Source organism: Mesocricetus auratus, unplaced genomic scaffold (genome assembly GCF_017639785.1).
Source record: "Mesocricetus auratus isolate SY011 unplaced genomic scaffold, BCM_Maur_2.0 Super-Scaffold_100010, whole genome shotgun sequence".
In the NCBI taxonomy this organism is placed as follows: domain Eukaryota; kingdom Metazoa; phylum Chordata; class Mammalia; order Rodentia; family Cricetidae; genus Mesocricetus; species Mesocricetus auratus.
This window is the reverse complement of record NW_024429194.1, coordinates 85,002,610-85,015,735: the sequence shown is the minus strand read 5'-3', so window position 1 is coordinate 85,015,735 and position 13,126 is coordinate 85,002,610. Positions and strand designations below refer to the sequence as shown.

Below are 13,126 nucleotides of genomic sequence, written 5' to 3'. Positions count from 1 at the left end.
TGGGGGTCCCTCATTAATCTACCAACAAACAACAACTGAGCTGCTCAGCAGGGGCAAGCAAGGCCCGTGTTAAGAGACAACAGGTGTTACCTATTGCCCTGTCCCCAAAAGGCAGCGTTCTGCCTCTGTCCGGAACAGCTTGGGACTCAGGGCAACTGACGGATCTAGAGCGGAGGGCCACTTTCAGCAAATGAACTGACTGGCCCCTTTACCTGCTCCTGCAAACAACTCACAGGCCTGGACGCCGGGAAGGGATTCTGGCTAAGGCGACTCAAGAGTTACGAAATGGCCCCAGCACTGAGATTAAAGGAGCGGTGGTGTCTCACGCATGTAATCCCAGCATTCAGGAGACAGGGCGGGAGCATCTCTGTGAGTTTGAGGTCAGCCTGGTCTACAGAGAGTCCCACTGCTAGGCATAGTGATGCACGCCTGCAGTTCCTGCACATGGGAAGTAGAAGCAGGAGGATGAGGAGTTCGAGGCTAGCCTCGGCTACCTAATGAGTCTGAGGCTAGCCTGGGCTGTATGAGACTGTTTCAAGAAACAAAACTCCACAGCTGAGAGCTTCCCAGAAGTGAAACAGCGAGGCTGGTGTTCAAGACTGTGGCCAGGTGTCAGTGACAGGAAGCAAACGCAGGCCCGCCTTCCTGCTCTCCCGGAAGGTCTTTTTCTCTTGCTCACACGCACCTGCTGTGCTTGCTGGCCAAAACAGAGGCGCAGCCAGCCCAGCCCTGCCTGTCAGCTGCTGCAGAGCATCAGATATGTTAGTTACGGAGTCTGATAAGGTGGGTCTGCAGTGCCCCGCCAAGTGGGTGCTCAGAGCTGCCAGCACATGGGAGAAGACAGCCGTGCCCGGAGGGGGACAGAAGAGACCACAGGCCAATGCCAGGCGCAGCCAGGACAGAGCCTGCAGGTCAAGTGGAACAGGCAGGCACTTGGGCAATGGCAGCAGTCTTGAAGGACATGTATTGGGGTAGGTGACGAAGAGAGGACACCTTGCAGACTGAGGGCACTGAGCTCCGAGGCGGTTTGCAAGAGGGTTTTCCGGATCCCTGTTGGGATGCGGGCAAGAATGGAGATCTACAGCCCATGGCAAAGATGCCCCTAAAGGGAACAGGCTGGGCAGCACAGGAGCCGCAAGGTGGGGAGGCACGAGGGAGACTGGACAGGGAGACATGTGCCTGGGGTGCGGTGGGAAGAGGGGGAGTGGCACCATGCTCATACCTGACCAACAGGCATTCATGGCATGTGACAGATGGAGCCACAGCTGGGTTGCAGCTCAGCTGAATTATGTCTAAGGCTGTTGCCTGCTTATGTCCTCAGAGATGGCTCATGGCACAGAGAAATGTGAAAGACCCCACTCTCTGACCATGAGTGGGAATCAGGGGCAAAGGCAGCCATATATTCCCTCAGGTCTATGTGCCCCTGGGTTCTTGAGTGACATGACAACCTCATGGGCTCCTAGCTCTCCACTCCTGCCATGTGCCTACTAGTCAAGACTCATATTTCCAAAAAGAGGAGACCTGTGTTCCTGGCCAAGTGCCCTGTGGGCATACAGTTGACTCTGACTGGGCATTGGGGGGGTGGGGGACTTTGTAATGGTTGAGGATTGACCCAAAGCTGACACTATCCTCATGGAAGATACTTTGCCCTCGTTAAGCGTTTTAGATTTATTTTTTTAAAAAAGGTTCATATATGTGAATCCATGCATATATATGTGCATGTGAGTGCAGGTGCCCTTGGAGGCCAGAGGCATCAGATATCCCCTGAATATCTGGAATTGCAGATGATTGTGAGCCACCCTACATGGGTGCTGGGAATTGAACTCAGGTCTTCTGCAAGAGCAGTATGTACTCTTAACCTCTAAGCCATCTCCAGCTTCTTAATGTGTGTGTGTGTGTGTACACGTGTGTGTGCATGAAGTAATGTAAGGGTAAAGCATATCACGTCGTGAGTGTGGAGATTATAAGACAATTTTTCAGAGTAGGCCGCCCACCTTCCCCTTTTATGTAGGACTGAACTCAGATTGCTAAATTTCACACCAAGTGCCTTTATCTGCTGTGCCACTCAGTGACCGGGTCTGATGTTTGCCCAGCGTAGTGGCTCATACCTATAGTCTCACTTCAGGAGACTAAGGCAGGAGGGTTGCCATGAGTGTGAGGCCATGGGGACCAGAAGAAATGAGGCAGACACACCATCCAGGGGACTGGGAGTAGCTTCGGAATGTGACAATTTATTTGGGGGTGAAAGAGGTCTCACCTCCTTTTCCTGGCATCGATACAATATTGAAGAGCAGCAGAACAAAACGAACAAGACAGAGTGATCAGCACGAGCCCGCCCTCCCCTGGCCCAGAATCTACGGAACCCACATCCAAAATAAGCTACCCTCCCCACCAGAAGTCCTCCCCGAGGGGCAGGGCAGACTGGGGGCCCACCCCTTTGTCACCGGCCAGCTTCACCATGTCCCCGTCATTAGCCACTGGAGGCAAAGTTTAGCCAGCTGGGAGCTGGATGGTTGAACCACAGACAAAGGCAGACACGTCACCCTTAAAACGCGAGAGAAAAGAGACAGTGCCCGTCCCCAAATATAGAGCTATGTACGTATATTATATATATATAGAATCCATTCGTGCAGTTCATCAAATGAGCTTCTTAAAAATTAAAACAAAATTATAAGATACATATTTCTTTAGGCCTTTGTGTTTTTAAGTTAAAACCGACAAAAAGATGCCTGCTTCACCCCTCGGCACCGGTGTGCCTGGCACTTGACCCCTTCCTTCCACCCGGCCTCTTCAGACCCTCTGGCTCCATCACCTAGCTGACGCTCTGCGTACAGCGGGAGTGGAGTCCTGACTCCTTTACGGGACAGAGGGACCTGTAGGCTGGGAAGCGGGTCCTTACCCCCACCCAACCTTCCCGGTGGTGGCTGTCAGAAGGGGTGCCGAACCCCACTCTCTGGGCTTCATGAACCAAGAAGAGAAGCAGACAACCAAAACTAAAACCCTTAAATTTTCTCTTTTCTGTTAAAAAGTGATTCCTTGAGCCACAGAAGCCCCAGAGAGGCAGCCTTGGCCTAGTGCACCGGAACCCAAGGGCAGAGCCGACCAGACAGGGTTCCACCCTCCATTGAAGTGCAAAACAAAACAAAGAAGAAAAGAAAGCCAACCAAACAAACCAGAAAGGTAAGGGAAAGGGGTAGGGCCTCTCAGGTCCCCAGATGTCAGAAAGGCTGGCAGATGCCCAGATGCTTGACTGGCCTAGTTTCTGCTAGGGACAGCTCTCTAGTCTAGACAACAGCCAGCCCAAGTTTTAAGTCCTCATCACTCCAGAAGTAGCTTAACCTCCTTTGAAAGAGACAATTCCCCCTCCCACCGAAGCAAGGGTGGCTTGCCCAGAGGAAGGAGGCTCATTTTGCTCCCTTAGGGGATGTGGGCAGCTGGAGGCCCCAGAGTGCTTTGTGCAAGGCCTTGCTGCTCAGTACAGCCCTTTCACAGAGGGGCTGACTAACCGGGGATGGGCCCCACCCAACCTTCCAGCTCAAAACCCAAGACCCCAGGGACTCACCTACTTCCACTTCCTGACAAGTGGTTGGGAAGGGTGCATTTACAGGGAGGGCATGACCACCAGGGAGGTCACTTCACATACAAAAATAAAGCAAATCGGACTGCAACTTCTGCTTGGTGATTAGGCAAACGAAAAGCAGCAAGGGTGGAGGGGGCCTGCAGAAGGCTGAGGGTGCAAGGTTGTGTGGGGTCCGTGTAGCACCCCAGGCCATCCAGGAGAGGAAGAAGGGCTCTCTCTGCTCGGCAGCAGTCCCGGGCATTGCCCCCGTCCAGGCCTTACGCATGAGTTACCCCATTGGCGGCTTCTGAAGCCCGCATCCCTTTCCTAACCAGGGGAACTCAAGGGTGACTTGGTCTCCAGGGTGACATGACCCAGCAAGCTGGTGGAAAGTAACAGCACGCGGATGAGAAGTCTCCCTGGGGGGGAAAGCACAGTGAATCTATTCCCCAGGGAGTCCCGCAACCGCCACCTGCCTGAGCTTCCTGCTAGCTCCCTGGGAACTACCTCTCAAGCAAGGGCTGGAATAGAACCTGTTCCTAGGTCACCAAAGAACACTTGCCCTGCTGCTGCATGGCCATCTATGGTGCCTTTGAGCCTGGAGGACCCACCAGCTAGCTCAGGGCTCACCCTACCCCAAGGATGCCATCTCACCTGTGCAATCGCTGCGTTACTATGCTCTCTTTAAATAGCTTTCTCCCTCCAACCCCACACTTAGGAATCACAATATTTTTTTCTACTTTTTCTTTTCTTTGTTTTTTTTTTAACTTTTTAAAAATTTTTTTCTTTTTTTTTCCCATTTTTTGCAAAACTAACTCTTTCACTTTCCTGTCATAAAATCACCTCTGAAAACACAACTTCTTTACAAAAAAGGTCACAAATGACACAGACTCTCGGGAAAACACATTTCTATGGTCTCTGCAAACACCTGTAACTGGCACCCAGGTGGTGGCTCACCTGGGAGAGGGGAGGGGGAAATCGCCTCTGGGGACAGAGGTGAAATACCAGCCCTTATTTGGGGGAAAAGCCAATTGGCACTTGGACGGCATCAGGGTTCACACAGGACAAAGTGGGCCCTGGACTGTGGCCCTCTCAAACCCTGTGAGGAGCCGTTTCATACTCCGGGGCGAGGGGGGCTGTGCTGTGCAGCAGACCCTGGCAGGGGGTGGGAAGGAACAGCACCTTCCCCTAAGACCAGAATTCTTGTCCTCGGGTCAGCTGGCGGCTCCTTTTACCACGCTGAGCAAGGTACCAAGGGCCAGGCGCACCAAGAGCCGGCCCAGGATACACAGGAACATCCCACTCAACACCCAAGTGAATCCTAGGCAGTGGCCGAGGGCAGGCCAGTGGAGTCCCTAGTGCTGCCTGGCCTGCAACTGGGGCTTTGGTCTCGGCCATCAGCATGGATGCCTCGGTTCCCTAGCAGCAGAAGGCAAGCGAAGCTGCCCAAGGCACCCAGAGTTTTCCAACAGGCTAGACTGCCAGGGAGCTCAGCAGTCGAAAGCAAGCCAGAAGGGTGGGAGAGACCGGAGGGCTCTAGGGCTCTTCTCTCCTCCACCAACATCTGCAAGGAGAGGCTGGAGCTGGGTCCTCCCCCACCACAGTCCCCACCACGCTACGACTGCAGTCTGAAGGGCCTGAGGGGTTCATGTCCCCCAGGAACCTGGGGTTGGAAAAGAGGCCTGTGGCTTCCACGGCAAACCGCACGGACTGGACTGTGCCAGGCCTGGCTAAGGCAAGGGAGGCCACGCCTTTAGTGACCCTGTTCTAAGAAACCGTAAGGGGTGTTGCAGGAAAGCCTGAGGCCCTGCACCCAACACACACATGGATCCACGCAAGAACAAGCCAAGGGGCAAACGCACATGCAGGGAAGTTTCCACAGCAGGTTCCTGCAGCACCTTTGGTAGAAAACGTGGGGGCTTTCAGATGCCCAGAGGCTGCAGCAGGGTGCTATGTCTGCCAGCCCCTCCACCGGCAAAGGGGTTCTGGATGGAGACAGGGCGTGGGGGGCATAAGATCTGTGTGGGCCTGGTCCAGATGTAGGGCAAGCAGGGAAGGGGACCTCTGGCCCCGCTGCCGCCACCCTCGATGGCGCTGAGGGAGGAGCCCATGTTGGCATCAGCCTTCACTCGGTCCCAGGTGGCACTAAGAGACTGTGCCCACCCTAGGAGGGGCTTCCTAGGGGCCCTGACGCTGCTAAGATAGCACCGAGACCAGACACTGCACACAGAGCAAGAAGCAAGCGAGAGAGGCAGGGTGGGGTGTAGGTAGGGCAGGTGAACCCCAAGTTCTTGGACTTCCCCAGAAGCCACCTACTGGGCCCCACCTGCAGAGTCAGGGACAGTGCCAGGGACACCAGGGAGCACTTCTCCCTTCCTGTGCCCTAACCACATCCAGGACTACGCAGCCCCATCCCTGGGTCAACACCGAGCCATCGGAGGCAAGCAAAGCACAGGCAGACGGGTCTGAGGGCAGGGACGGGGTGGGAGCGCAAGTATGATTCTAGGAAGGAGGCTCCCCCCAAAGCCTTCCTCCTTGGGGAAGCCCCTCACTTGCTTGGCCCGGTGCCACCACCACCCCCGGCAGCACCTGCCACACCCGCAGCCACCTTCTCGAAATCCTCAGGGCTGCAGAATTCCTTGATGGTCACGGTCAGGAGGTTGCTGGTGACATCCGTGACGACCACGTTGGAGCACGGCGACATCTCAGGGCGCCAGTCTCCAGCCTCGGGCTCAGAGGAGCAGGCACCTGTGGGCTCCAGGGCTGCGTGGAGCGCTTGGCCTGCAGCAGCAGTGACATCAGGAGGTGCCCGTTGGCCGGTGGCTGCCACCTCAGGAGGGATGGACAGATCGAGCACCTCTGGCTCTCGCCAGTTGGGAGCAGATCGGCTCATGGTCTCAGGGAGTAGCTTGGGTGGTGCATCGTCTGGGTCAGAGGACTGCAGTGTGGGTGACGGGCAGCCGGAAGAGCTGGAGCTGTGTGCGTCATAGGAGGCAGCTGCTGGAGTGGACAGGAGCAGCCCAGGCCCGGAGGAGGCCATGTCGGCTTTGCCTGCAGTAGAGGGCGCCAGAGGGGTGGGTGGGGGCTTGTACAGCGCAAAGGTGCCAAACTTCATGTGGCGGATCTGGGTTCGCAGCATGCTTTCGCTGAACTTCTTGCTCTTCCCAATGACCCGGTTCCGTGATGGGACTTTGGGGCGGGCAAGCGCCCCTGCACCCTGCGCAGTGCTGCCTCCTCCCGGACCCTTGTCAATCACCTTCAGGTTCAGGATGATGCGGTTGCGCTTGGGCTCCCGGGGCTTCACCTTGCGGTTGATGATGCGCACGGTCTCAGAAAAGGGCGAGATGGGTGGGCGCAGGCCAGGGCTGCCCCCTTGTGGGTCTGGTCGGGGCAGGGGACGGCGGGACATGCGGTGACAGCGGCGGATGTCTTTCTTTAGCCGGTGCACCGCGGCACTGGAGTGCAGCTTGGGGGAGGAGGCGCTGGCGCTCGGCTTGACAGAGAAGTGCACATCACTGATGCGGAGGGCCTCGGCCTGGGCCCGGGCCTGCGGGCAGAGGGGCGTGGGTGGGATCTCAAGACTCATAGCAGCCCCCGGACACCCCTCAAGCCACACAGCCCTACGCTCTGTCAACATATATTCAGGAGACTACCAGAACAATCAGTGACTTATGACCCTTCAGACAGAAGAGGACTGGGGAGCAGGGGCCAGCTCAGATGGTAGAGTGTTCACCTAACATGCACGGGGCCTAGGTTCCCCAGCACAACATAACCCTGTCACCCATCACGGTGGGGCACACCTGCAATCGCAGGTGGATCAAAGTTCAAGGTTATCTTCAGCGACACAGTATGTCTGTTACACGACACTCTTAAGACTTGATCTTTCTACTACCACTAAGTGTGCACGTGTGTGTGTGTGGAGGGGTGTTCCACAGGCCACTCTTGTGACTCAAGAATGACATGGACCATGTGAGGGAAGCTTCCATGAAGGATCCCAGCCAAGCCGGGGACTCTTCCCAGGGCTAATTCTCGATGACAGTAGACCCTCCCTGCTTCTACCTTCCGGCCACATCCCCGACTCCACAGACGACCATCAACTTCAACTCTAGAGAGGCCCTTGTCCCAGCCTGCAGGCCCTCATCCTACCCACACCGGTGAATCTCAAAACCTACACCCAGAAGCCAGTACCAGAATCCAACGGAAGCCTTTGGTGACCATGCAGAGATGAGTGGGAGCTCTGAAAAGCCCCAGAGTTCAACAGCAGTTCAGCGGCTACCTCACGGGAACCTGCCCCAGAAAGGCCCTCCAGCTCAGGTTCTACCCCAACCCACGCCTTGCCAGAAGACTTAGAACGGGCAGTAGCCACAGACTCCTCCATGGCAGCCCATCCTTCACTGAGAAGGATGAGGGCCAGCCACTCAGGTCCAGGAATGACATTCCCAAAAGCTGCTGTCGTCTCTGGAGAAGGCAGTGACTTTGTGCAGTGCAGGGAAGACCAGACCCCACCCAGACATGGAGAGAACCTCAGCAGTTCCTAAGGCCACACCCCCATACTGTGAGGATGCAGGGGCAGGAGTTGACAGCTGTGGCTGCGGACACTCCGGTTCCAGTGGGACAAAGCACCTGGCTAGGTTGTGACTGCCTTAACCTAGTTGGGAGACTTTAGGTAGGGAAGAGTGGTTCATTCCCATGGTTAATCTGTCGGGACCCCCAGGAGGAATCTGTGTTTGGCGGAGCTCTTCATCTCCAATCCGACACACTGGATGCTTACTCAGTACAAAGAGACAGCCTGTACGCCCGACTGGGCTCTCCTGGCTTGCAGTGAACCAAGGGAGAAATACACATTAAGACACTTGGCTCTGCACCAAAGCTAGGGAGTCGCTGTCAACACCCATTGACACTAGGTGGCCACACACAGACAGGCACCGCTAGGGGCTCCTTTCTGCATTCAGCGAGTTCCCTTTCCACTCCTTCCCAGCCACATCCCGGGAGTTTAAGAATCTCTTCAGAAACCAGAGGGTGGCCTCCACTCACTCTGCGTCTTGCCGCCACTCTCAGGCCTGGTTTTTTGTTCTGGTGTTTTGGACGTGTATATACACAGATGCCCACATTAGCCAGGGCGATCTCTCAGTTCCAGGTGTCTGGGGTCTGCCCCTCTGATAGAACAACGCACTCTCAGCTGCTGAGCCGTCCGTCTCTCCAGTCCCCACACTGACTGGCTGGGTGCGACCGAGGTCCAGTGGTGACAGGCAGAGAACAGGTACAAACAGTGGACACAGGATGACAGTCTCCAAACCAGTCTCCCTTTGTGTGTGACCCTAATGGGTCCTGCCATAATGCTCTCCTGTGGTCAACACCAGAGCCCCTGCTGACCACACATCTGGAGGCAAGCAGTATTTGGAATAAGCTACAGTTGCCTGTAGATACCAGGCTTCTGAGAAACCAGCTTTCCCTAAGGTATGCTTTCAAACTGTCTATAAGAACCATCTCACTTTACCAGGTCTAAACAGTATTGCATAAGATACTATTCTTGGGCTGGAGAGATGGCTCAAAGGTTAAGAGTAATGGCTGCTCTTCTAGAGGACCCAGGTTCAGTTCCCAGAACCCACATGGCAGCTCACAACTGTCTGCAATGCCAATTCTGAGGATCCTCTTCTGGCCTCCAAGGGCACCAGGCACACACATACATACATATATGCAAACCTTTAAATTCTAAGAAACAATGTATTTTCCTCAGGTTGAGGACCTAGGTCTGTCTAGTGCATTTCAAAAGTCACTGCAGATATAGTCACTGCACTCTGACATGACATGTGGCTCCAGAGTTTGGGATGTACAAGACAGCATCTAGACACTGCCGATAGCTCCCTGTGATGGTGCTCAAATTATTGGCCTGTTTTCTTTTCCCAGATGTGAAACAGGCATATGCCTGCAATCTCAAAACGGCTCCATGGTGCTCACTGGCCGAAAATGTTAAGTGCATTTTGTTGAACAGCCTCCTAGTCACAGAGCAACAGGTCCACCCCAAGCTACCTCTACATCCCTTTGTGTCCTGCTGTTTCCTAAATTCTGGAGTAAGCAGCTCTGTAGGCAGCTCCACTCCCTGCACTAGCGACTCTCAGCCGCGTCTTGAAACTATTTCCATTTGTGAAATGGAGAGAATACTCCCAACTCCACTGGGATGCTGAGGATATTAAAGATGACTCTAGCAGAGATCTCAGCGCTGTTGGGATCACACGCAACCCAGAAACTACAACTTTTTAAGAAAAAGGTATTTTGATAATTGATGCTTAAGATCATTACCGTCTTGGCCACTAGAGGGAGCTCCAGCTGCGCTGAGACGCTGTCAACACAGCCCACCAGTCTTCCAGCTGCTCCGCCCACCCCTCCCTACCCGCAAGCATCCGGGTTAAGGTTGCTGCGTTAATGCCCGAAGATGCACCGCGATTGGGGGTGGGGAGTAGGGTACAAAACTATAGAATTCTGGAAACCAGTATTTTTCCCACTTTTGCTTTTGGTCCAAGGCTAACCCTTACGACCAGTCTGTTGGCTAGGGGTGGGGGGGCCGAGTCAACGGGACTGGTCTACCCCGCCCCCCCTGAGCATGGAGTGCTTTGGACAAATTCGAGATTATGCGGTTCTACATCTTGCATTCTCTTCTCCAAGGAGCCCTTCCTGTTCTTCTGGTGCCAAATTTGTTGGGAAGGAAACCTGAGGCATCCTTAGTCCTTCAGGGAAACTACGGTGGCCTCATGAGGCCACCTGCAGCCTTGGCTTAAGTGGACAACACCGGTCGACTTGCTTTCCTCTTTCCAGGCTCTGTTCTTCCCTCATCAAACAAAACAAAGCAAAACACTGCTAACTCTCTAAGATGGCCTCCTCTTAAATTCTTTGCTCCCTCACCCCATCTTCACTGGAACCTCCAGAAATATTCAGGATTGGGGGCAAGACAGGCTCAGGACCCGAATGCTGCGAGTCCAGTGAGGATGCTCAAGTTTAAGTAATTTAAGATCAAATTGAAACTGGGCCCTCAAGTGCCAAGGGGAAGGCCCAGAATGCACTCTAAGAGGTGTGGGCAGCTACAGGGAGGGGAGGTGGGCCGCTTGCCTGGAGGTGAGCCTATACTCACTAGCTCCGAGGCCTTAACACACAGATCAGGACAGTGTGTTCAGGCTGGGGAGATGACGGGTCTCAAGCAGAAAGAGCTTCCTGGTCACCTCCTCCCGTGAGTTTTCCCCGACCTGCCTCACCCACCCCCTTCCCGGAGCCCACCCCCCAACCCCAATCCCTGGTTTTCATCCCCGATTACCCCACTCCCAGGCCCCTCTGGCGGGGCTGGCGGCGGCCTGCTGCCAGGGACTTGTCAGGGACTCACAACCACCCCCTGTCCAGCTGGGGCCCCTCTGGAAAAGCCTGCCCGCCTAGGCAGCGGTGGATCTGTCCCTCCCTTGCAGGCCCTGTGCTGCGCCCTGGCTGGGGGCCCACGAGGGGGCTGCTGGGGCTGGGCCAGGTTACCTTTAGGAGGAAAGTTTTGGGTTTGGGTCCTCTCTTCTTGGGCCCATACAGCTCACGTTCCCTTTCCCTGCAGCCAAGAAACGCCAAAAAATTAAGTGTCCCTTCCAGGGCCCCACTCCCCGGCCCAGCCCGGGTTTCCCGCTTCCCTGCACGGCGCCCCACCGCGCCAGCCGGCTTGCCCAACTCACTTCTGCTCGAAGGCTGCGATGAGCCTCGAATCCAAAATGTTCTCCTCTGGCTCCCAAGTGCTGTACCTGCCGAGTCACGCGTGCAGAAAAGCAAAATGAAAACCCAAGGGGGCAGAGGCACACCTCGAGGACGCAAGCACGCACCCCCCGCCCAAGGCCCGAGTGCCTTCCCTTCTTGCTGCCTCCCTGGTCCCCACGCCACCGACCCCACGTTACTCACTTGATCGCCCACCCCTTCCATTTCACCAGGTACTCGATGCGTCCCTGAAAAACAGAAAGGGGGAAAAAAAATACGGGGTGGGGGTGGGGAAGATGCAGAGAAGCGAGGAGGCGGCGGCGCGGGGGTGGCCGAGGAAGCCGGGCTAGCGGGACCGCTGCGCCCCGAGGGCCCGCGGGCTCCGACACGGCCGGGGGGAAGCGCAGGGCCGTCCGGGCCGAGGGCTCACCTTGCGGATCCGGCGTTTGATGATGGATTCGGCCGCGAAGACCCGCTCGCCCACTGCAGACAGCTCCATCTTGCTCAGAGGCACCCACAGCCCATAATACTCCCTGCTCCCGCGGCCGGTGCTGCACCGCTCGCGCACGCGCCCCAGCGCTCAGGCCCCCGGCGGGCGGGCGCTCGGCGGGGCGCGCGCTCGCGTTCCAGCTGCGGGCCGTCACGTGACGCTCGGGGCCTGAGCTCGGTTGCCAGGACCTCCCCCTCCCCCGGGGCGGTTGCTAGGGAAAATGAGTGCTCGCGGGGCGGGGGCGCTCGCAGGCTCTTAAAGGGGCCTGTCCTCTCCGCCGCAGTCCTGGCAGAAGACTGATGGATGCGTGGCTGGTGCCAAGCCGGTGGATGTGCAGTGCAATTTTACATTGTGCTGCTTCGTCCTGAAGGGCCAGGATCCCTGCAACCTCCTACCCTCCTTTTAACTCCCCATGCCAGAATTGCCCGGCCCTGGACAGAGAGATGCGATGAGTCCCCCGAGCCTGCAGGCGCTGGGCATCCGCCTGCAGACGTTTGCAAACAGTTAAATATGATACAGCAGAAATGCATTTGCTGCAGCTTTGCCAGGCCTTCTGGGGATTTCTTTAATACATCACCCCATCCATTATTTATGTATTCGTGGGAGTGTGGTTTTGTAACCGGTTCAGATGAGTTAAAACAAAAACGCCATCGCAGGAAAGTGGGGATGGAGGCGGAGGTGTCCCAGGTCTGCTGCGACCCCGGTCTTGAGCAGCACCTGCAAGTAGACCTCGAGGGCGCCCGTGTTTGTAAAGCAAAGAGGGAGAGGTCTCAGAAGAGAACCGCCTGGATCCCTCGATTGAGTGCGAAGCGGGCTTTCCTTAGGTCACTCCGCAGAACCCTCCCCCGTGGTCACATCTGTTTTCGGATTTTGAGGCCGCAGGCCACACCAACTCTCCTACAGCTCACAGACGCGGGGATGACTCCACCATTGAACTTGGGGAGGCGCAAGCGGGATCTGGACCTGTCCCTCAAGGACGTAGCCCATCTCGCGAAACCTTCCATTCTGTTTTGAAATTATCTAATCTTATTTTCCATTAGGCCAATGGCCATGTTCTTTGCAAAACAAAAAAATATTGAACACATACAGATACGGAAATGAAGAGTCAGCAGTACAGTCCATAACCTGCATAAAACCTTTAGTATCTTCTAGTAGTGTTCTTCCCCCAAAGCCAGGCCTGCACGACTCTGCACACACACATCACCCACGTGTACAGTACATTCTATATATTTAAATGTTTAAACAACATAGGTTTGTATTACTTACACTGTTTTTCCCTGATGATATTGATTGAACGTTAACACACATTTTGCCCGATTCACTGCTTGTCTAGGGCTGGCCTGGGTGGGGGATGGGTGCTT

The 13,126-nt window shown here is 55.6% G+C and overlaps 1 protein-coding gene across 1 annotated transcript; it reads right to left on the bottom strand.

Moving 5' to 3' along the window:
- Positions 1–2,211: 2,211 nt before the first annotated feature.
- Cbx6 (chromobox 6) lies at positions 2,212–11,887 on the bottom strand. Its single transcript, XM_013111210.3, has 5 exons — positions 11,706–11,887; positions 11,480–11,523; positions 11,260–11,325; positions 11,072–11,138; positions 2,212–7,106 (listed from the first exon to the last, which is right to left on the bottom strand). Exons 1-5 carry the CDS (start codon positions 11,772–11,774, stop codon positions 6,108–6,110), a joined length of 1,245 nt encoding a protein of 414 aa, XP_012966664.1. The 5' UTR covers positions 11,775–11,887; the 3' UTR covers positions 2,212–6,107.
- Between the last annotated feature and the right edge of the window lie 1,239 nt (positions 11,888–13,126).